Source organism: Magnolia sinica, chromosome 13 (assembly GCF_029962835.1).
Source record: "Magnolia sinica isolate HGM2019 chromosome 13, MsV1, whole genome shotgun sequence".
Taxonomy (NCBI): Eukaryota; Viridiplantae; Streptophyta; class Magnoliopsida; order Magnoliales; family Magnoliaceae; genus Magnolia; species Magnolia sinica.
The window spans coordinates 42660248-42685478 of NC_080585.1; the positions used below are offsets into that span (position 1 = coordinate 42660248).

General features: G+C 41.5%; 2 protein-coding genes across 2 annotated transcripts; both read right to left on the minus strand.

Moving 5' to 3' along the window:
• Positions 1-458: 458 nt before the first annotated feature.
• LOC131224250 (uncharacterized) lies at positions 459-1880 on the minus strand. Its single transcript, XM_058219784.1, has 3 exons — positions 1629-1880; positions 1296-1541; positions 459-1088 (listed from the first exon to the last, which is right to left on the minus strand). The coding sequence occupies exons 1-3, from the start codon at positions 1878-1880 to the stop codon at positions 459-461; spliced, it is 1128 nt and encodes a 375-aa protein (XP_058075767.1).
• Positions 1881-6799: 4919 nt separating this feature from the next.
• Positions 6800-13563, minus strand: LOC131223671 (ferritin-3, chloroplastic-like). Its single transcript, XM_058219128.1, has 8 exons — positions 13166-13563; positions 9948-10031; positions 9804-9864; positions 8708-8795; positions 8136-8197; positions 7967-8032; positions 7339-7402; positions 6800-7216 (listed from the first exon to the last, which is right to left on the minus strand). Exons 1-8 carry the CDS (start codon positions 13486-13488, stop codon positions 7167-7169), a joined length of 798 nt encoding a protein of 265 aa, XP_058075111.1. The 5' UTR covers positions 13489-13563; the 3' UTR covers positions 6800-7166.
• Between the last annotated feature and the right edge of the window lie 11668 nt (positions 13564-25231).

Here is a 25231-nt window from a genome sequence, read left to right on the forward strand (position 1 = left end):
CTTCGAGCCATAAGCAAGGGAGAAGGGAGTCTCTCTCCCATAGCAGTTCGAGCCGTGGTTCGGTATGCCCACAAGATCTTTGGGAGCACTTCAGTACATGTTCCTTTAGCTCAATCGAGCTTGGTTCAGAGATGCTGCTTGATGATCTTGTTGACCGCCTCAACCTGTCCTTTGGTCTGAGGATGATGGGGCGATGAGTACACATTTCTAATCCCGAGATTATCGCGCATATCTCGATAGCTCTTATTGTTGAACTGCTTCCTATTGTCAGTAATAATAGTCCAAGGTATCCCCAACCGACAGACAATATTTTTCCATACAAAGTTCGTGATCTTCTGTTCGGTTATCTTCGCCAACGGCTCTACCTCGGCCCACTTTGTGAAGTAGTCTACTGCTATAACAACAAACTTGGTCTGACCTTTTCCCATAGGGAGCGGTCCAATGATGTCGATTCCCCATTACGCAAAGGGCCAGGGACCGGTCATAGGAGTCAGCTCTTCCGGGGGTTGTCTCGGAATGGCCGCAAACCGTTGGCATTTGTTGCACCTCTGGACGAGCTTACGAGAGTCATGCTGGATGGTCAACCAGTAATATCTCTGACGTAAGACCTTGTGCGCGAGTGATCGTTCTCCTGAATGATTTCCACAGATTCCTTCATGTATTTCCCACAATGCATAATCGGCTTCATTGGAATTCAGGCATCGTAAGAGGGGAGCATAGTAGCCTTTCTTGTACAGCACCCCGTTGAGTATAGTGTAACAGGAAGCTCGGATCTTCAATCGTCGAGCCTCGGCATGATTTTCGGGCAATTCTCCATTATCGAGATATTGGACGATCGGGTTGAGCCAAGTAGGTTCCGAATTAATTGTTTGTATGGTCGAGCTGACTGGTTCATTAATACTCAGCTTAACGACGTATTCGATTGGAACAGACCTGGGTATGTTGTCTTCGTCGGCTGAGGCAAGTTTTGCTAATAGATCGGCCTTAGTATTTTCTGTCCTAGGAATCCGAGTAACCACACATTGTTGAAATCCATTGATTAACTCTTTGACTTTCTCCATGTATGCTTTCAATTGCTCTTTACGTGTCTGATACACACCGGTGACTTGATTAACGACCAATTGCGAATCACTAAAGACGTTGAGATGAATAACACCCAAACTGGCTGCGAGTAGGAGGGCGAGCAATAAAGCTTCATATTCTGCTGTATTGTTCGGGGCTTGAAATCCAAGTCGTAAGGCATAATGTATGTGGGTTTGATTGGGAGTTTCCAAGACGACTCCTATCCCGCTTGCCTTTGAGTTGGAGGAGCCATCGACATACAACTTCCAAGGAATTGGGTCGAATGCTGACTCGGGAGAAGCTGTCTTAGCCTTAATAGGCTTGGTGACATGCACAGTCATTGGATCAGTTTGTGGTGTCACTTCAGTGATGAAGTAGGCCACGGCTTGCCCTTTGATTGCTACTCTCGGCTTGTATTGGATGTCGAATTCGCTGAGTTCGATCGCCCACTTCATAAGTCGGCCGAATGCTTCTGGTTTCTGAAGGATCTAACGTAGTGGGAAGTTGGTCATAACGACAATGATATGAGCTTAGAAATATGGCCGAAGTCGTCACGAGGAGATTACCAGGACTAAGGCCACTTTTTTCAGGAGTGGATATCTTATGTCTGTCGATAACAATGTCTTACTGACGTAATAGACTGACAGCTGCTTTCCTTCATGCTCCCGTATCAGAACCAAGCTAACCGTGGCGTCGGACACTGCGAGATATAACAGCAAAGCTTCCCCTAGTTCGGGTTTCAACGGGAGAGATGGAGATCCGAGATAAGACTTCAATTGTTGGAATGCTGCTTCGCACTCTTCCGTCCAATCCACCATTTGTCATCCTTTCAGTTGTTTAAAGAATGAGAGACATTTATTGGTAGCTCAGGAGAGGAAGCGATTGAGTGCGGCTACTCATCCGGTCAACCTTTGTATGTCTTTGATCATCGTCGGAGACTCTATGTCGAGTAATGCTTTGATCTTTTTCGAATTTGCCTCGATCCCTCGTTGGCTAACTAGGAATTCGAGGAACTTTCCCGAGCTTACGCCAAAGGCGCATTTGCTCGGATTCAACTTCATTTGGAACTCGCGTAAGATCAGGAACATTTTTTTCAGGTCGGCTATATAGTCGGCCACATGTATACTTTTGACAAGAATGTCGTCAATGTATACTTCATAGTTCGACCGATTTGCCGAACGAATATTTTATTTACTAATCTTTGATAAGTCACCCAGCATTTTTCAAACCAAATGGCATCACACGGTAACAATAAAGACCTTTGTCAATGACAAATGTGGTCTTTGATTTATCAGATTAATGCATTACAATTTGATTATATCCTGACTAAGCATCCATAAAACTAAGAAATTCGTGCCCCACAGTGCTATCTACCAATTGATCAATCCTCGGAAGAGGAAAGCTATCCTTTGGGCAGGCTTTGTTTAGGTTGGTATAGTCAATACAAACTCGCCACTTCCCACTGACTTTTTTCACAAGTACGATATTAGCTACCCATTCTGGGTAGTATATCTCTTCTATGAATTTTGCCTTGAGGAGCTTGCTGACCTCTTCTTCAATGATAGCATACCTTTCAGGGCCGAGTGGGTATCGCTTTTGTCAAATCGGCCAATAGGTTGGATCGATGTTGAGTCGGTGTGTCATCACCGAAGGGTCGATCCCTAGCATGTCTTTATGGCTCCATGCGAATACATCAACATATCATTGGAGCAGGGCTATCAGATTATCTTTTAGGGGTGACTGCAGAGACGAGCCAATCTGCACCGTTTTAGATTCATCTGTCTCGATCAAAGGTACCGAGACAAGGTCCTCCACCGGTTGTCCTCATGCGTGAGTTTCGACCCGAGGGTCTAGTGACTCAATCACGGATACCTCGACTGGAGCTTTCACGACTGTCACATAGCAGCGTCGTGCATCTTACTGATCTCCTTTGACGACTCCAACTCCCAACTCAGTCGGAAATTTCATGGAGAGGTGGTATGTGGACACCACAGCTTGGAAGAGACTCTAAGAGGGTCGGCCGAGTATAACATTGTAGACGGATGACTGATTGACTATCAGAAAGTTGACCTTTACTGTTGCCTAATGCGGAGGGTTTCCAGCAGTAAGTGGCAGTGAGATGATTCCTTCTGGGAGTATCTGTCCTCCTGAGAATCCAACCAGTGGGGTACAAACCGGCCGCAATGCCGATCGTTCAATACCCGTTTTGTCGAACGCCTGAGTGAACAGCACATCAGCAGACGATCCTGTGTCGACGAGTACGCCGAACACCCTTCGGTTCGCAATGGTGAGAGTAATGACTAGTACATCATCATGGGGATGGTGAATGCCTCGAGCATCTTCATCGGTGAACGAGATACAGTACTTTTTTCTCTTCTTTTCTTTCGAAGGTCGAGCTATGATTAGGATCTCGGACTCGGGTCGACTGATGCTCCTGGCATGATTCTTCTGAGCATTATTTGAGTCGCCTCCGCCTTAGGGACCACCGACAATAGTTCGAATTTCCTCCGTGGATCGGTTGTCACTCAGGCGTTCTTCCGCTATCCCGGTTCTTTTGACGTGTTCTCTGAGTCAACCTTTTCGGATAAGCCTTTCGATCTCTTCCTTCAAGTGATAACAATCACTCGTATTGTGGCCATGATCACGATGGTAGTGACAGTATTTATCCTTATTCCGCTGGTTCGGATTACTTCGGAGCTTATTCGCCAACTGACAAATCATTCACCCTTAATCTCCATCAACACCTGCTCCTATGATTTATTGAGCGGAGTGTATACCGAGAACTTCCGGTCGGGTCGTTTTCCCGACTTATGTTCATCGCGCGTTCGGTCTTCCTTGCGCTTCTTCCCTCCGGCCGAGTTAACTTCCTTTTTGGCTGACTCTTTGGCCGAGGTTTTCGCGCTCTGGGCGACTTCACGTAGATTCCGTGTTTCCTCGACATCCGCGTACTTATCCGACCGAGTCATAAACTCAGCCAAAGTCATAGGCAGATTTTTGTCTAGAGATGCCAGAAACGGCTTGTCCCTGACCCCTTGCATGATGGAATTGAGTGTTGTCTCCTCTGAATGTTTTCAAACTTGGAGTGACTCAAAATTGAAACGCTTGATGTAGTCTTTCAATAACTCTCCCTCCTTCTGAACTATGTTGTTCAGATGCGCAGGGGGCTTCAACTTCTTCTTCCCTCCAATGAAATTGGTGAGAAATTCATCACTGAGCTCCGCAAACGAGCTAATGGACTTTGGTTTTAGCTGTTTGAACCAAAGTCGAGCTACGACGGCTAAGGTGAGGGAAAAAGCTCGGCACATCACGACGTTCGAGGCATCATGCAATTCCATGTATGTTCGAAAGTATTCGATGTGTTCAGTTGGATCAGTTTTACCGATAAAAGGTGTAATTTGTGGAAGACGAAACCATTCCGGTAGCCAAGCCTGCATTACTTCCTCCACAAACGAGGATGCCTTTGTTTCGGGCCTATTTTGATGTGCATTCCGACTCTGCTTCATATCCATAATTTCTTCCCGTACTTCTTTCCTGAAGTCCTGGAGGTCGACTTTCCAGGATTCGTCGCTTTCTGTCATTCCCTCAACCGGAGGTCGACTGCGCTTTCGCCGATCGATATCATGTCGGAGATCAGTGGGGGACAGCACGGCAGCCGCGGAATGAACGGGTGCTGGCTCGAACAGACCGTGGGGGTGACTTCGCTGAGGGACCGCTGATCGCGGAGCAAGAGGCTCAGGGTCGACGACTTGTTATGGGACGTTGGTCGTGGGACGTCGGTCGTCTGAGCATAAGGCTGAACTTGTTGCCGATGTATCTGTTCCAACATTTGTTTCATAACATTTATGTCGGATCTAAGCTCCTAGACCTCTTTATCCAACCGCCCATTGCCTCGGTTTCGCTAGGTATTTCTTGTCGCGGCAGAGGCTATTGGATGAGCAGCGGGATCCTAGCGGTTGTCGGGTTGATTCTGAACTCCTTGAGCTTCGCTTGCACCCGGTGGTCTAGTAACAACGGCTTCATTTGGCTCTTCCTGAACCGTTCTTCTAGTTATCACCATTAGAGCGTGTTTACAGCTTCTAAATAGAGCATGGAAAATGACTTTTTGTACCAATTCCCACAGACGGCGCCAATCTGTTGATGCAAAAAACTGGTGGGCCTTCCTTCTGATCTGCCGCCTACAGAAGGATGAAACAAAGGAGACCCTGGCTAGAGCCGAAGATCTTCTGATGCCTAAGTCAGTGACTGCACAGTGTAAGAAGGGTTTTTAGGAGGGTTTTCTGCGTACCTTTGATCTTAAGGATGTCCTCCTTTTATAGGAGTGAGATGTTCTGCCGTGCAAGAATTCTCTCCCCGATCTTAGGAGATTTGATTTGATTTGCAATCTGCTTACGGATGCTTCCCAATCTCGAGATTATCGGAGTCAGGAATCCTTTCACAAGATTTCCGGGACGATATTCATGCTTATACCGTCTCTTTCTTGCTCGGCTCAGCCTTGACCGACTCTAGTAATAGATAAGTATTGGCTGGCTGCAAGGATAGGGCTTCTTATCTTCTATCAAATGAATCAGAGTCAGCTCATAACCGATACTCTTTCTTATTCCGATAACCGATACTACAACCGACTTAATATGAGTCAGTTTTCTGATCGATCAGGTGACTTCTAGCCTTTGGACCTTAGTTGATCCCCTTTAGACGTTGCTGGCTCATTATCCGAGATAACTTTGTGTCTTATGCATCCGGCTTATGGATCTTGACTCTTTATCTCTCAGTCAGAATTTATTTTCTGCAATCCGAGTTAAGTCTCTCCTTTAGGCTTTACTGTCTTGCCTCGGTTGGACTCGTTAGCTCGGATCCTCAGGCTGTGCCAGTAGAGTTGGTCCATTCCATAACTGGATCTCCGGACTTGTCATATTTTCCCCCCCAACATGTACAATGGATGTGCTGGAGTATCATCTATGATAATCAACCCAAGCACATTACAATCTTCCAAATTTTCTTTCTTTAAATAAACATTAAAAAGCAAAAAAGAATAAAGAATAAAGAAAAAAAGAAAAACGTGCCTTGTCTTTCTTCAGTGAATCAAAGAAACATAAGAGGTTGTAGATGCTTTTTCTTTTTTTTAAAAAAATTATTTTTTAAAAGCAAGGAATTGGAAGGATTTGTATTTGAGAGGGAATCCAATCCCCAAAAGAACTCTACTCAAAACTATGATTTCAAATTCACTCAAATTCTGTACAGACTAAAAATCCACCTAATTCCACAGGATTTCAAATCCACGCCCTTAACCCGGTACCAAGTTTTCCAGTGACTCGACTTGAAATCTCGCCAAGCTGAGTTGACTGAATGGGAGTATCTATTCAAGTCAGCTAGTTTTGAAATCATGCCTTTCTGCGAAAACCCTCCTGATGGTAATCATAAAAACTAATTTGATTTGTTTTTGGCGAGTTGGCTTTTTAGCGCATATTTCATTGAGTGACAAGTAAAGTGGAGATTGCGAAAGTGCATCCAAACGCACTACTCAAAACGGGTTTGTCATCGAAACTCGAGTGTGCATCTAAATGGCCCCTTGGATCTTTAGAAAGCTTCCATCTGCCACAAAATAGAACCCTCAAGCCAAGCAGCTTTAGGAAGGAGTGTTTGAATTGAAGCCCATTAGCCCAAAAGCCACATACACACAATCACAGACTGGGAAGGAAAGAAAAAACCATAACATGAACATATATATACACAGAAAATATCCAAGAGAAGCACTCAACATATCAAACTTATCATTGATATTGAAAAGATTAGGACCCCACGGTCCACCGACAGGCAGTGTGCCCTATCTCCCACCATGCAGGAATGTTTAGTGGGAATCCTAAAACGGATTCCAAAATGGACTTTTGAAATTTTCTGATTTTGAAATGCAGCTCAATTCCTGCCAACCATCTTTAAACGGTGAGCCATAAGCCCCATGTGCATTAGGTGGCAATCCTCATTGTACATTTTCTAACCAACCAGTTTCTAGTTCAGTACTAAGCAACAACACTCACCAGAGCAAAAACCAAAGAAAAAGAAAAAAAAGAAAAGAAAAAAAGAAAGAAGATAAAACTCGCCTTTTGTTCTCAAGCAACAGCTCCTTCATTGAGAAGGATCTGATCAAAATGCCAAACTCCTGCAAAAACCCCACCAAGATCACAGCCTTTCATCACCAAAATAAAGGGGATATTGAAAACAATCTCATGTACCCCACAGACAAAATCAAGGAATCGAGGGAAATTTGAATATGATTCTTACCATGTCCTTTGCCTACCCTTCTCAACTGAGCAACATACTCTGATATTTTCTTTATCGAGTCCACCTGAAAAACATAACAATACTAATAACCAAACTATGACAGGAACTAAGTAAGAGCCTATTTGGATGTATCCAAAATCGGCATCAGTAGAATTGGCTATCTGATCCACCAAAGTGTGGGCTGGCATAGAAAACCAGAACCGCATTATAAAGGACTGTCGTTCTTTCTCTGCTTCAAACAGACTGAGTTGCATTTTAGGTAGAGACACACATGCAAAAGCAATTTAGGCAGAAGAGCATCCCCACACCCTAAAATTAGTTATCGAGATGTGTGCAAATGTGGAAACCACATATACAACCCATGACCCACGGATATCTATAGTATACTTGAGCATGGCATGTTGACCAATTGGGCCCACCATGTAAGCGAATGCCCAAAAATCTCACTGAACGGTTCAGTGGTCTTGGAATATACGGTGAAGACAGAATAATGGTCCACAATCAGAACTGAACAGAGAAAAGGCCGAAGATTGAATGGCTAGAATCATATAATTCATGTTCCGCTCATCATAAAACAAGGCAAAGGAACATTAAAAACACAGCCGAGGAAAACAGAAGCAAACTTCACCTGCTCAGCCAAATACCCGCCTTCAATGAATTCCATCATTTGGACGTCATTGCATCGTTCCGCTACCTAATCATCACAAAATAACTACGATTCAGAAAATCCAATAACTCAAGGGTGTTAGAATAAAGAGAAATAAATAATGCAAGAGCAGGAGATTGAGTTATTATACCGTGTGCAAATTGAGAAGTTTCTCGTTTGTCAACTTCTCCAAAGACAAAGCTAGTTCCATTGCTGAATTAAATTAAAATAAAATAAATAAATAAAAAATCAGCCCGTAAGGCAAGTAGCCAAGGCCCAGATAAACCCTAGAGAAAAGTAGAGTAGCCAGTTTCACAACCTCGATAATGAGTTGTACTCTCGAACAAACACAAGCACACATGCCTAAATATAGACAGACAGAGAACGTTTTTTTTATTTTTTATTTTTTGAGAGGTGACAGAGACAAAACATACAACAGCATATATAGGATGGGTAGAATCATAAATATGCATGTTTACACGCATACCTGTGTATTTACAGAGATGGATATATACAGCTATGTAGACGAAAAGATAACCACAAAAACTCGTTCATATGGCATGCAAATGTACATCATACATACAGAAACAAACATATGTTTTTCTTTTTACTTTTTTTTTTCTAGTGGTTACACTAGGATCGAACCTCTGATCCAGTGGCTTGCAGAAAAAGTCACAGGTTGGCAGTATGTAGAACAAGATTCCAATGAAAACCCAAACTTACCGTACAGAGCATCACCTTTCTCAGGGTGATCAAACTCAGTGACAGGCATCACAATGGACTGTAACTTCACTCTTCCTCCACGCTTGTTCTGCAGATATCAAAGGAGTTTTTAAAAAGTTGAAAATCCAAAACCAAAGCATGCAGCTCTTTTCTTTTTCTTTTTTATGTTAACAACAAGAACATCACATGAAGTGGATAAGTGGTTTTGATACAAGCAGCAGATCTTGGCACAGTCCTCGGTAAGTATGATGGGCACATTCACTTTCCAAAGACACCAATATCCCCTACTTCTCAAGTAATGCAAATTCGACCGAGGATAAAGAGGATCTTTACAGCACAAGCGACAAGTATGACATGTGTGTGAGATCTAGGCCATTCATTGAAGCAAGGGCATTGCTAAACATGTCCTGGTTCAGAATCATGCTGGTCCGCTCATCAGGTGGCTACACATGTATGAGAAAAATGACCTGTTAGGGAAAAAAAAATTATATGGGATTGAATGTCATCAATACAGTCTAAAGTGAGTTGTGAGGCATTCCATATCTGTACTCTTGATACACATGTACAAGATCTGACCTTTCAGTTAATATCCCAAAAATCACAAGTGGGGTGCTCACTTATTGTATGCTCATCACAATCACAAATAGAAGGTTAGTAGGAAGTCCAACAAGCACTCAACAAGTCCTCGAATCAATGGCTAGGATCATCCTCATGGTCCAACTTGCATATGGACCATCCACGATGGGGCAGAATGGAAGAACAGTCTGAACTCACATACTCGTGGGCAGACATACCATGCATATATAAAATGAATGCTTGGTAACCAACTTAAGAATCTTAGACATTAGCGTTTAGCGTCAGATACTTTCTCATAGGAAATAGCCGACAGTCCATCTCCAACATACACATTTTGCCCAACCGATGAGTGCACCAGCATGAATTTTTCCCCAGTGCATATTCACAGTGGACCACTTGATACGTGACTCGGATTTCAACACATGTATTCTGTGATGGAAAATATGGTTTCAAATATCCTCTTCAAAGACGGTCCATGTTATTTCCCAGCATATAAGGGGAAATCAATAAATAAATAAACCTGATATTCCATCAGTTTTATAGCATGTTCTCTCTCCTCGTCGCTGGCCTCCTTGAAGAACCTGAAATGAAGGAAGATGGTAAGCCAGTTTGAGTAATAAAATGAGTTGGAAATAAAACTAAACAGGGTTCCAGGAACGGATACTTAGCAAGGCCTTTGAGTGCAATGTTATCCCTGTCGAAGTAGGCAAACATGGCATGATAGACATACGAAACATTGTACTCCACACTGTGATTTCAACAGAAAGAAAGATCCTCAAATTAGGGGAGAAAGATAAGGTGTATTATCAAAGGTGAAATGAGAAACAAGAAAGTAGAAAATTAGGAAATGAAGAACAATTGGTAGAGATAAAAGAAAATCAAAGAAAAAAAATCAGAAACATAAATATGCACAAAAATATATATAAGAAAAGGTGTGGGATTGATAAAGAAAGAAGCAAATTTTCTCCAAAGTGAGAGGAAATTGGAGGGTTTTGGTGGAAGCAGAACAGAAAACTTTCAAAATGGTCTTCACCTGGGACAAAAAAAAATGGTCTGCACACATGTAACAATCCAGTCTGCTCATCAAGTGGGCGGTGGGCCCCACCATGGATTTGCCATAGATAAACTAACCACTGGATTGAGCATGAATGTGTGCCCTAGACTATTTTTTGATCAAAATTTTCTTTCTTGCAATCAAGTGGTTATGAACATCCATCTGTCCATATTTTTTGAGGTGGAGCACTTGATTAGCAGAAGGGATCTTGTATCCATAGTAGATCTCAAAAGCAAACAAGAAGAGAGAGAGAGAGAGAGAGAGAGAGAGAGAGAGAGAGAGAGAGAGAGAGAGAGACCATCGTATACAACCAATTATTTGCTGCCAACATGTCAGATGTGCTGCAGACCAAATCCATGCCAAAGGTTAGTCATAACATGTTAATCACCTGATATGAAAATCAGGACAATCCACTCATTTGGTGGGCCACATCAGTACACTCAATCATTGCATCAACTCTCCATTGATTTTGACATTTTCTCCCACTGGACGGGTGGGTTGGCCTGAATTCAATATCAGACTATCATCGTTGTGTGGGCCACCTTTTAGACGGATCACATACTCTATGCATGAAACACATTGGTGGGGAAGAAATGGAAGTATCTGAAAGTTCACATTTACAGCCTCTAAATGTGATCACTTCTCTTAAAATTAAAAGAAAAGGAAAAGAAAAGAAAAGAGACCAAAGGTAAATATGGGCTTGTTTGGGATCGGGGAAATGGTAATGTAGGTTTTGCAATTCCATGTTTGCAAGGAACTTGGATTTGGCAAATCAAAAGGCCTAACGTTTGGTTGTCAAGCCACTATTCCATGGATTTAGGAGCATTTATTGCAAGATAACATCTTTTTCGCTATGAGTCTCTTTTCATAATCTGCAAATAACAACTTTTGAAGGAGGAAAAGTTTTTGGGCAAATCCATGGCAGAGGTGAGGATTTGCCAAATCCTTGGTGGCTCCCAATCCATGTATTTTCTAAATCCATGGAACTGTCGATCCATTGGAGGCCCTAAACAGAAAACAATATTGTAGAGCCCATGAAACTGAAATATGGTAGCGCCATTTCTCCATAGCAGGCGTGGCAGAGTGGTATATGTGTCAATTGAAAATGCCCATCTGGCTGCCCCTTCTGTGGATGGCATTTTATTTGAAATACACATAAATAGGATTGATAAGGCACAATGCACAAAACCATATTTAAAGCTGGAACTTTCCATATCTCAATCCAAGACTCTTCAAACAAAAATATGAAAATCTAAAATCGAAAACAATAATGAGAAGAAAATAAAGGACTATAGGAAAATTCCAGGCCCCAAAAATATGAAATTTAAAAATTGAAAATAATAATGAGAAGAAAATAAAGAACTATTGGAAAATTCCAGCAGCCTACTAGCTGTATGCTGGCATCCGCACACACATAAAACCCTCAAGAGAGAAAGACAGGGAGGCAGGGCGGAGGGATGTGCACCCAAGTGCGTGACATGTGCAAAGAGAGAATGAGAGAAGGGCACCCATAATGTTTTCAATGGTGGACAACCCGTCTCCACTTTTTTCGATGTTGTAGCTCACTTGAGCATTGAATTCACTTCTCTTTTTTTTTTTGGGTGTAAATCACAGCAACTACGTGCAAAACTTATGGGCAGTGTGGATTATAGGCAAGCATCTTGGTGGGCCCCCACATTTTTTTATGCAAACTACACAAATTGGAGAGAAAAATGAGGTGGGCTACTTTCATCAACAGAAGTGACAGAAATAATACAAATGGCTCCATGTGGCTTTAAATGGAGCATGAAAGAACTCTTGGATAAGGCTAGAGAGAGTTATCTGTAGCTCATACTTGGATGAGGATTGCTTCTAGCAGTGTGCTGAAGGGGGCACTGGCGTGGGATGCACAGTAAAAAAGTAAATATTTCCTATATGAAATGGCAATTTTTCCATTCTTCCATGGGTCCGACATCTTACACACGCACATATTTCCTATATGAAATGGCAATTTTTACTTACTGCGCTATATGGGGTGCGTCCAACACCCTACTGAACATTCTTCATGTACTTATTGTAATCCTAACTGTCATCTTATTCAACAACTTAAAAGAGGATAAAGAAGAACAGAATTAAAAGATTTTAAATTTGAAAACTTCTAATCTCTTATTTGAATTTCAACTACCAACCGTGTCAAGAACATCCTACAGATTGCTTGGACCTCTTTAGTATGAAAATACATCACATATGTAATTAATCAAGGCCATTCAATTTGGATCTATAGGCCCAACTATCAAACCTGATCATAGATATGGTCATCAAAGCTGGGATCCGTCCAGGTCTTCCATCATCCGATATGGATCATTAATATGGTTAAAGTTTACAATCTAGACAGCTGAATGGTCCAGATTGTCAATATAAACGGATGGATCATTAACCAACAACAATCTCTTCAACCTAGACAGTTGGATCTTTGATCAAGACCCTTAGACGGTTAATCTAAGCCTGATATACACTTTTGCCGGTAGGATCTTCAATAGCTAAACTGTTAAGACCAATCCAATGTATGAATGGCCTGAATGAATGATCGATGATTCTATCCAACTAGTCAGTGGCCTTTAAAGCGACAGCAGAAAACGAAAACGAAAGAAAAAAGTGATGTCTAGGATTTTTCAACACTTGATGGCCCCACTATAGACGGTTCTGATTGATTATCAACTTGCTTTGTTTTCCTTGTAGAGATAGTAGAGCCAACTCTTCAAGACACATGTGCAGGGATGTATCAATCGGAACCGTCCATTTTCAATTGTTTCAATTGAAATTAAAAAGAAAAGGAAGAGATGGCCCACTTAATCTGTTCGTTGATCGAGGCCTCTGAATCTTGAGAGAATTTGTGACGAGCGAGGGAGTCTTGAGGGAGGGATGGGACCATGAGGAGCTCCTTCTTCACTTCTTCAAAAGGCTCGAATATGACGCCAGTAAGCGGACGATTATTTGCCCCTTTGGTAGCCATGGCAACAACACCATCTCCTCTCCGCTGTGTAAAACGCACGATAGAAGAAGTAGCAGAATTCAAAGCAAATGAGAGAGATGAAGAAGAGAGAAATGCGTTGTTGTGAGTTTCTCCATCTGCATAGAGATAGAAAGAAGATGCAGCAGCTCTCAGAAGCATGACTTTTGGCGGGAGAGAGAGAGAGAGAGAGAGAGAGAGAGAGAGAGGGATTCGAGAGAGAGAGAGGGGGATTACTGAAGGAGACTGAAAGAGAAGAGGATGATGATATAGAGCGGATGCGGAGAAACGCTAAAGCGATACGCGCGAGGAAAGATCGATGAGATGATGGCGATACAAGTGTCAGGTTGGTGCACGTCGGTGAGGAGAAGATTCGGTGCGGCCCTGGGCGTGGGGCCCACTTTGATTTATATGCATTATATCCACTCCGTCCGTGAGTTTTCCAGATCATTTTAGAACATGATCTCAAAAATGAAGTAGATTAATATCAGTGGACCATACTACAGGAAATAATGATGATTGAACGACCACCATTAAAAACTACATATAACGCACTGTAATGTTTATTTGAAACCCAAGCTTTTGATAAGATCACACAGGTAATGAAGGGAAAAACAAATCTCACTTCATCCATAACTTCCATGGCCCAATAAGTTTTTAATGGTCATTCACTGCTGTTTCCTGAAATGTGGTCCACTTAAGATTTAGATCTGCTTCATTTTTCATGCATCTCCTTTAAAATGAACTGCAAAAACGGATGAACGGTGTGGATATGCTACACATAAATCAAGGTTGGCCCACCGTCAGGGCTGCACCGTTGAGGGAAGGCCGCGGCGCACCGGTGTTTGCTGTTTCCTGGAAACGGATTAGGTAACACCTAATAATGGATGTTACCATTACCGTGGGGCCCATCTTGATGATGTGTAGTAAATCCATGCCGTCCATCTTTTTTTCCAGCTCATTGTAGGACGTGGACCCAAAATTAAGTACATTCAAATCTCAGGTGGACCACACCACAAGAAACAGTGATGATTGAGTGTTTGCCATTAAAAACTTCCCAGGGCCCACCGTAAGAAGATCTGTAATTTTTATTTTCCATATAACCCTTTGATAATAAAGCCAAAAATATCTGTACGAAGGTAAAATACAAAGATCATCTTGATCCAAAACTTCTGTGGTCAATAAAAAGCTTTTAATTATCATTTAATACTTTTTACAGTGGTATAGTCCACCAGAGATATAATATGATTAAGATATGGAATAATGTCACGAAATGAGCTGAGAAAATGGATAGGCGGTTTGGATATACAAAAATATCCATCAAAGTGGGGCCCACATGGGTGTTAGCCGGGTAACAGCTAATCAGCTCCCCGGTTTCCTGCTGGGTCTTCCTCTCGTCAGCTGGGTTCTGCGTGTATGTTTGATGTAGCCCTTCCATTTTCCTCGCATGAGTTTGGCCCACCTGATAAGTGGATTGGAGTGGTTTTCTATATAGCTTATGTCCACGTTCGGAAACGTTTAAATATTGGATGGATGGTGAGATGTGCGCCGTGCTGGGACGTGTGCTGCGATTCAACTCTTCAATCTCGGTCTATTTATGAAAGAGGTACCTGGGGATGGTGAGTGGGGGAGCTGGGCTGCTGCCTCGTGTCTTTGTCTCTGTTGCTGCTATCAATCTCTGGCCGGCGCCGATTTGACACTACTCCCACCAGGACCTGGGAGCGGATTTCTGTGACCCCAGCGGCAGAGATATCCCTGTGCCTGGAGTGAGTGGGCTCCACAGAGATGCCTGTGACAAATCCAATCCGTACACCTGTTTTGAAAGACCACGATACGACATAATTTAAAAAGTAAATAAATAAATCAGTCAAGATCTAAGATTAATGTGGGCCATACTACACGAAACAGTGGTGATTAAACGCGGCAGCGACAGAAGCTTTGTATCAGGATCATTCTTGCTCCTGCATTTTATTTTATCTGAGTAGTGATAATTCTAAGAACGGTTTGGATGGCATATATACGTAATGGATAACTCTGGAAAGGTTTCAACCGCGGATGTTGTCATTCCAACTATTAATTTGGTGTGGTCCACTTCGGTTCTGGATCTTCCTGATTTTTAGAATACTCGTCCGTTGTGTTCTTTCAAAACAGATGAACGGAGTGGATTTGTTACAGACTCCTCTGTGGACCCCACAGCCTCAAGGGAGAGATATCTCTACGCCCTTGTCACAGGCAGTCCGCTCCAAGTCCGAGGGACCTTGTGAACGGTTTGGATGTCAAATAAACATCACAGTGAGCTTTAAGAAGGTTTCAACGGTGGACAGTAATGCCACATTGCTTCCTGTGGTGTGGCCCACTCAAGCCGTCCATTTATGCTTTAAAAAGACCCGTCAAAATGGATAGACCATGTGAATATAATACATACATTAGGGTGGCCAACAAAGAACTCCGAAGAGGATCCGCCATCTCTAGTTACGTCCTAACGGAGTTAGGGCCTATTTGAGAGCATGCATTTGGATCACGGATTTGAAATCCTCCTATTGTATTTGGCACCCTGATTCAAAATCTTATATTATCCAAAACTATGTATAATATATTTATAGGGTTTAAATTTAATTATTAAATCAACTTCAATATCTCTAATTAGTGCACATGTAAAATATATATTTTGCGCAAAAAATGATGACACTTCTGGTCTTAAATGGGCCACAAGCACAAGATCACATCCGAGTGACTAACCAAAGATTTTTAACCGTTGATTTACATAAACAATATTTGGATGGCTCATGTCAACATATTAAAGTAATATTTGTAGTGATGCTATTGATAATCTAATTGTTTTGGGATATCATCGGTGAGCCATGTGCAAATGTTACACATACAACTCTTGAAAGGATTTTAGATGTAATCTAAGCTTTTATCTCAGATTTCAAATCTCTCTTTGAAGGGATTTCAAAGGTTAGAAAACCCGCTTACTCTATGGTGCCAAACAACCCCTCGGTAATCAATCCCAATAAATATATGGTATGTATGTATGCACTCCACCAGCAAGAAATTATATAGGACATTACCCGCAACCTTGCAAAGTTACACGGGTGCAACCTTGCAAAGTAACACGAGTTTTGAATTCTTGGGGCTAATGGTTAGGCAATCCAGACCATTGGTCTCTTGTGTCCCACTGCTAGCCAAGCCTGTATCAAAACCATCCCATGATGGAAGGTCTAAGCTTCTTAACATTTTTCGAAGGCTAGAAATTGAGTACGCGAATTGCATCCTACCCTGCCAGCAAGGATTGTGTCCTGACAAGGGAGCCCACCATAACAAATGTATTTTATCCATGCCCTATATTTATTTTTGCCAAATCAATTTAAGGTATGAGCCCCAAAGAGAAGCAAATCCAAGGCTAACTGTACCATCCAATGGGGATTGATCAAAACCTTCCTGAGAGCCACGAGGTTTTGATCAAGCTGGTATATGTGTTTATCTTCATCTAGGTCTATGTAACCTTATGAATAGATTGGATGGCAAATAAATATCATGTTGGGCTCTAAGAAGGCTTCAAAGTGTGATTATTACTATTGTCTTTGTGGCATGGTTCACTTGAGCCTTAGATCTGCCTATGTTGTAAGTCACATATATCTTAAAATGATATGAAAAAAGGATGGACCGCATGGGTAAAACACATACATCACAATGGGCCCCACAAAGCTTTTCCATGCCAAGTCCATCCTAATATGGAAAGATGCAATCCTCCAAAGGTAGACAACGTATTTCGGTCCATGTCAGGAAGGACAAAATGATTTCATTACAAAAGGTAGAAACTACAAAAGGTTACCCTTTAATGCGGTCACTTATAATTTGGAGACTTAGAAGAAGATGGATTACACAAACTAATCATTATATATATATATATAGACTTCGAAGAAGATGGATTACACAAACTAATCATTATATATATATATATATATATATATATATATATATATATATATATATATATATATATATATATATATATATATATATATCGTGGAGGAGGTTGTATGCTTGAGGGATCACCCTTTCTTTAGTGCATGAGAGAGACCTTTCAAAAATCTGAACGGTCCACATGAAGCAGAACCTCATGAAACCCCTGATACAAATTTTTACTTTGAACCAAAACTTCGGTGGGCCATGAAAAATTCAAACAGTTTCTTCCCTTGATTTGAATTTCTCTTTGCTATGGCCCACCTGAATCTTAGATTAGGGTGAAAATTCACCCCCTAAGGTTTAATGGGATTCCGCATCTTATGGACCGTTCAGATTTGACACCCATGACACGTGTACAAAGGTGCACACGTGCGTAGGTGCGTAGGTGAGCATCTCTCTCTCTCTCTCTCTCTCTCTCTCTCTCTCTCTCTCTCTCTCTCTCTCTCTATATATATATATATATATATATATATAATATAAGAAATTAGGTACATAATGGAAAATAGATCTGAGGGTTCACTTGCTATCTAAAAAATAATTTAAAATTAGAATTTGTATTTCCAAAGAAATCTTCCTCTTTTTTTTTTTTTTTTTTTTTTTTTTTTTTGGTGTGTTAGCTTGTTAGTACACCCACTATAGTTCACACTTCACTGTTAGCCACCCCCACTACTAGGGAATCCATACCAAGACCTCCGTGTTGAAACAAGGTATCTTTCACTCAGTAGACCACTTGAGCTATGGATTTGAGTCATAGAAACCATTATTGAATAATTATTAATTTCTTCATTCATTTTTCCCATGGATTCCTCATATCAAAACAGGACCTGGGAGCGGATTTCCGTGACCCCGGCCACAGAGATATCCCTGTGCCTGGAGTGGGGTCCACAGAGATGCCTGTGACAAATCCACTCCGTACACCTGTTTTGAAAGACCAGGATACGACAGAATTTAAAAAATAAATAAATCAGTCAAGATCTAAGATTAATGTGGGCCATCCTACATGAAACAGTGGTGATTAAACGCGGAAGCGACAGAAGCTTTGTATCAGGATTATTATTGCTCCTGCATTTTATTTTATCTGAGTAGTAATAATTCTAAGAACGGTTTGGATGGCATATATACATAATGGATAACTCTAGAAAGGTTTCAACAGTGGATGCTGTCATTCCCACTATTAATTTGGTGTGGCCCACTTCAGTTTTGGATCTTCCTGATTTTTAGAATACTCGTCCGTTGTGTTCTTTCAAAACAGATGAACGGAGTGGATTGCTACAGACACCTCTGTGGACCTCCCTCAAGGGAGAGATATCTCTACGCCCTTGTCACAGGCAGTCTGCTCCAAGTCCGAGGGACCTTGTGAACGGTTTTGATGTCAAATAAACATCAAGTTTCAACGGTGGCCCACTCAAGCCTTCCATTTATCTCCATGCTTTAAAAAGATCTGTCAAAATGGATAGACCGTGTGGATAAAATACATACATCATGTAGCCAACAAATAACCCCGAGAGGGACCCGCCATCTCTAGCTATGTCGTAATGGAGTTAGGGCCTATTTGGGAGCATGTATTTGGAACCCGGATTTGAAATCCTCCCGTTGTGTTTGGTATCTGGATTTAAAATCTTATATTATCCAAAACTATGTATAATATATTTACAGGGTTTGAATTTAATTACTAAATCAACTTCACTATCTTTAATTAGTGCACATATGTAATGTTTGGTGTAATAAGCTTGTTAAAATATATATTTTGCCCAAAAATGATGACACTCCAAGTCTTAAATGGGCCACAAGCACAAGATCACATCCGAGTAACTAACCGACAAATTTTAACCGTGGATTTACATAAAGAATATTTGGATGGCTCATATCAATGTATTAAAGTAATATTTATATTGATGCAGTTGATAATCTAATTGTTTTGGGATATCATCAGTGAGCCATGTGCCCAATAAATTAATAATCTAGTAAGACAAATGTTACGCATGCAACTCTTGAAAGGATTTTAGATGTAATCCAAGCTTTTATCTTGGATTTCAAATCCCTCTTTGAAGGGATTTCAAAGATTTGAAAACCCCACTTACTCGATGGTGCCAAACAACCCCTTAGTAACAAATCCCAATTAATATATGCTATGTATGCATGCACTGTTAGATTATCTGAATGCGGAAATCCCAGAGATATATCTGTGCATAGGACATGGAGATCTAGGATTCGGATAGCTTACATAACTGAGACATCATTGCTAAGAATAATAGAATACCAAATCTTCTATATACAATACCAGAGAAGATAAAGTCAGGATTTTCTTCTCCTTCACACCCTTTTTGCAAAACAGTAGATGTGACTTGAATTTCTGCCGTAGTGTAGGATCGCGGACCCAGCTCTGTTATATAGTAGTTGTGGTTAAGAGAGTTTGAAACTCATCACAACTCTCTTCACCCGGCTCCACACTTTCACAATCCTAGTACTACTCAAACAGTTGTCTGCGTAAAACAACTATAGCATTTCAGCTCTAATATGCACACCTGCATAGATAGATTGCACAGTGAATCACATTGAAGTGGGGCCCACTGGTTTACCCAATCACATAGTCTAACTGATAGGACAATCTAGATCGTTGATCAATAAGGCCCACCTTATAGAGTTCTTACATTCTCTCACTTGGGCCTCATTGAGCAATGTTAATGATTATCATATAAAAATGATTTTAAAAAATAAGTTTTAATTTTAAGAAAACATCCAAATGGTTAACCAATAAAATAGTTGAACAATATGGGTAATCCTATTCAATCTGGTCCATCAAGACTATCAGTATCGAATCGCGGTAGTCGTCACAACTTTTAATCTAGGCGAAGTGAGGCTAAGCACGATCACAAATACCAGCAATCTTGATAACATAGATCTGATACTCGAAAGTGTGCTATAAGGATTACACATTTAGTGTGATGCTAAGTACCTATCCTTAAGAGGTCCTGAAACTTTTACATGTCTCCAATGAAACATGACTGTAGTTCTACTTACTCAAAAATTTTGCGCATATATATAGAGAAGCAGAAATGAATTTTTATATCAAAATTATCAAAACTGTATAAAATGAGATCTCTAAATGTCTGTGAAAATAAAGTACGCTTAACTCCTCCTAACTGAAAAATATCTATGTGTCACATACTCCTGAAATGGCGTGATAGGGAGCCCTTTACTAAACGGATCTGCAATCATCTGCTTAGTGCCGATGAATTCCACGGACACTTGATGATTTTTGAACTCTTTCCTTTATAACAAGATATTTAATGTCGATATACCTCGACCTTGATGAATGTTTATTGTTACTAAAGAAGGAAATAACAGCTGAATTATCACAAAATATTCTCAATGGTTTCGGGACATGCTCCAGTACCCGTAAACCTGAGAAGAAACTTTGTAACCATAATGCCTGATTAGATGCCTTATGACAGACAATGAATTCAGCTTCCATGGTGGACGAGGCTATGGTAGACTGTTTCACGCTTTTTCAAGACACAGCTCCTCTAACCATCATGAAGATGTATCCTGAGGTAGACTTCTTAGTGTTAACGCAGTCAGAAAAATCTGTGTCTGAGTATCCAATCAATTCCAATTGATCAGATCTTCTGTATGTGAGTCCAAAGTTCTTCGTTCTCTATAGATACCTAATACTTTTTTTGCAGTTATCCAATGTTGCATTCCTGGATCAGATAGGTATCTCTCCAATATTTCAACAAAAAAGGCAATGTCTGGTCGCGTACATATTTGAGCATACATAATGCTCCTAACTACTGATGCGTATGGAAATTCTTTCATTCGATTCTTTTTCAAATTATTCTTTGGACACTGAAATAGGTCAAATTTGTCGCCCTTCACAATGGGCGACTGTTCGGAAGTACGATTTTGCATGTTATACATTTCAAGTACCCTAGTAATATATGCCCTTTGTGACAGGCTGAGCAATCTAAGTGATCTGTCATGGTGAATCTCAATACCAATGATATAAGAGGTGTCACCAAAATCTTTCATTTCAAATCTTTGAGATTAGAATTTCTTGGTGTCTCTCAATATCCTGATATCACTGCTAGCAAATAGAATATTATCAACATACAAAATCATCATAACGAACTTCCTCACACTGATTTTAATGTAGATACATTCATTTGTAGTGGTTTCTACAAAACCGCCGGGGATATACTTCGTGCCCTAGGCATGCGCACTGGCCTCTGCACTGGGGACAAATTCAATCGTGTTGAAACTCTTGTGAGTCTTCCACTGAGGCATGAGTAAGGACCCAAAATTTGTAGACTTGAGTGGGCAATAGTACTTGAAATAGTGGAATGGGACACCCACCATTAAAGCTGTATAGTGCCATTCTGTCTTTCGGCTCACCCCTTTGTCATTCTTTCTTTGGTGTGACTCACTCCTTTTCCTTTGAATCCCTCTCTCCCCTTTGCCCTTCCTTTTCCTCTTATGCATTTTCACACCAGACTGCATCGTAGATGGCAATCGAAGCCATTCATGTTCTCCTTGTTGGCTTGTGGAAGCTATGACTTTATAGTCACGCTTCCTTGATTATCCTAATCTTTGACCTATGAATTTCAGTATAAGCCATTCAAAATTTAGTTTTCAATGTTCCAAATTCATCCTATGCACAATCATCCATTCAACAAATGATTCTAAGGATGGTGCCCATAGCATAGGGTATAGAATATGAACATTTCATATTAACATCTACAATCAAATTTGAGAGAGGAAACCCCTCCTTTACTCTAGTTGTGTTAACTTCTGGATGGTGGTTGTGTTAACACCCAATGCTTTTATTTACTTTTTCTTACACATACTCACACACCCATATACTTATACCACAGTAAGATTTCACCATAATGGGTACTCAAATACATGACCTCGTGTTGAAACTCTTGTGAGTCTACCACCAAGGCATAATGACCCATGCCTTACATTATCTTTAATGCACATTGGGAGTTAAGTTGGGAGCATAGTCCTAATAACAATTCTTAATCTCGACCGTCTCCCAACACCCAGATGCCCAGAACCATTTGTCCCTTCAATTTTTATTGGAAGTCGGAGGGTCGGTTATAAGGGCCCCACTAGTGCTCCGCCAAGCAGATAAGTAGTACCAACCGGGCTGCAACTTGTTCGGCTTTAACTGGTACATGTGGAGGAACTCGTCCACAGAGAACTCGAGCTGATCTAGCTCGGCCCATAGAACCACGCAGCCGATTAAGGCCCTCCACTCGTTCGAGATCATCTGTCCCGAGGCTAAGCCTAGGCAAGCTATCAAACGCCTGACCACACCCTGTAGAGGGAGCCACAGGCTACACTGAAGGGTGACCTAGAAGATCGCGATGGCCCCCTCTGGAAGTCGGTCCGAAAGCTCGATCTATGAAGGAAGCCGAAGAATTACAAACTCAGGGACGTGATATCCGAACCTGATCCGGGCTAACTCCTCCTTAGTCAGGGTTGAAGACATTGGCCCCCTCGGACACTCCTCATCATCGGGCTCTTTCAGGTCCACCTCCCCGGAAGGGTTGCGCCCCACAACCACTAGCTCCTTTGCCGGGGATATACTCTGTGCCCTAGGCATGGGCACTGGCCTCTGCACTGGGGACAAATTCAACACCCTAACCACGGGTGCCGACCTCTGTGCTGGAGACATTTCCAATGGCCTTGACGATGATGACCGAAAATCGACATCCGCCATCATCACTAGCGACGATGGTGGGTTCGACATTACTCTAAGGCAACTAGTTGCCCCACTGTCGCCACCAAAGGCCCCCTCCCGAGAGCTCAATGAGCTTAACATGGTGATTCTTACTAGTAAAATTACTCGAAAATAGAAAAACAAAAGGAGGAGGGGGAGATGGAACTCACTGGGGAGAGAATGGGCAAGTCTCCGGCCTGATTGCGGAAGAAAACGGACGTCGAAAATTTCCCAGAGAGGAACAAGAAGACGAAGGGGGGAAGAAGTAGAAATGCAAACGGGAAAGACCCTAAGGGTTAGGGCTTCCCTTATATAGCAGTGCCACGTGACGGTCATTAAAGACGCCCATCAATGTGACTCCGTACGACACCCCCTCGACTACCCCAACTCGACACGTGGCATAACCCCATGCATTACTCGACCCCAATATCGAGTATGATGTCACATGTCACGACCTCGTTGGTTCGTCATCGAAAAGATAGTTTGGTGCCCCACGTGACCTCGAGCCACGAAACGACACGTCATGATTACTAACTAACATACTTCGACTACCGTGTTGGCCGCCATACCTGGCATTTATGACAATACGACTCGACCTAATCCACACATAACTCGACCTAACCATAACTAGCTTACTTTTCGAACATCTATAGTTCAGCTCGAAAAGTAAGGGGGGCTCACTGTTGGGGGAAAAATTGACAAGTCGATAAGTCAGCTTATGAAATGGACCAACTGTACTGAACCAACACGGACCCAGTGAAACCCGAGCCTGATAAGACATCTACGTCCAGAAATAGACCGACCTTCAAGGAGGTCGCTACAACTATAAGGACACTCAAAGAGCACAACTACAAGCCCACTTGAATGTCTGAATACCGACCTAGCTCATAAGTCGATCATATGTCAGCTATAGATCAACCATAGATCAACTCCAGATCAGTTATTACCCGGCCATAGCTCAACCATAGTTTATTCATATATCGCCAACTGGATAATCATAGCTCAGTCATAGATCGGCCACTAGATGATCATAGCTCAGCCAACGTTCAATTACAGGTCGGCGATGCCCCTGACAAGGTCAAGAACCATTAGCGCCCAGCTGAAGGGGAGCATGTGGGAGCCGACCTAAATCCGAGTTATAAATTCAAGGAATCTCCTAACATCCCAAAGATCTCTCCCAAGATCTTTGGAGGATAAGATCATATCCTAATAACTTCAAAAGCTGGTAATCTCATAAAGATTGCGAATCCGAGCGGATCTCCAAGATATCAGGGACGAGTCCTCATGCAATTGTACTCCCTTCCCTATATATAGAGGTATCTTCAACCATTCAAGGTATGCTCATTCTTACCCTAACACTCGACTGGTGTCTCTTTTTTAAAGACCCTACCCTACAAGAAAAGACCTCGTTCCTGACTTAGGCATCGGAGAGTCCCCTGCACTAGCCAGGGTCTTATTTGTTTCTCTTTTTCACTTATGCAGGTTTAGGAGGGTCAACCGCAGAGGGTCTGTCGAAAAACTACATCAACACATATGTTTGCAGGATATAAGTAAATGAATCTGTAACCATTTTACTTTTTCATATAATTATGATGAAAATCTTAAATCAAACAAAAACATCAATTTATTTTGATGATGATATGATATTGAAGTAATAAAATTATCATCATTATGATTTTACCATGGAGAAACTAAATATGAAAATTGGCGGTCAAATGTAACTAATGTAAGCAGACAAGTAATTTATAGTCATCATAATTTTTATTATTTATCCACATGCTGAAGTTTTATTTTTTAAAATAATTTTTTACTTTTACTCATATAACATCTACCCACACAGAGACCCTTCAACTAGCACAGGGAGTTGAAGGGGTAATGTACACAACATGATTTTAGAGATCTCAGCAAGGTGACAAACAAGGATCACATCGCTTCCTGTTGTCATTACAAGATGTGATCTTAGAAGAGGGATTGACATAGACAACACCCATATGAGAGGTTGAATGAAAAAGATACCAGATTAGTCAATTGCATTGGGTAGGACATTGATGCAGGGATGAACGTGATAAGGTCGATCACCATCTTCCTCAAGGATAACTACTCCGAATCCACGGAGCTTCTCTCGACTCCTCACAGAAACTTTTCAAATCTACGAGGAAAAGAAATAGACATAATTTGAAGATATATTAAAAGAAACTTCTGGATTGA

Bases quoted from the DNA above. Each gene is read 5' to 3' on its own strand.
- LOC131224250 (XM_058219784.1), bottom strand. From the start codon at position 1,880: ATGGTGGATTGGACGGAAGAGTGCGAAGCAGCATTCCAACAATTGAAG. The intron at 1,542-1,628 runs GTAATCTCCTCG...TAGATCCTTCAG, and splicing joins AAAAAGTGGCCTTAGTCCTG to AAACCAGAAGCATTCGGCCG. The intron at 1,089-1,295 runs GCAAGCGGGATA...GGTGTGTATCAG, and splicing joins ATGGCTCCTCCAACTCAAAG to ACACGTAAAGAGCAATTGAA.
- LOC131223671 (XM_058219128.1), bottom strand. From the start codon at position 13,488: ATGCTTCTGAGAGCTGCTGCATCTTCTTTCTATCTCTATGCAGATGGA. The intron at 8,198-8,707 runs GTAAGTTTGGGT...AATTTAATTCAG, and splicing joins GAAAGGTGATGCTCTGTACG to CAATGGAACTAGCTTTGTCT. The intron at 7,403-7,966 runs GTGAAGTTTGCT...TATGTTTTTCAG, and splicing joins GCGGGTATTTGGCTGAGCAG to GTGGACTCGATAAAGAAAAT.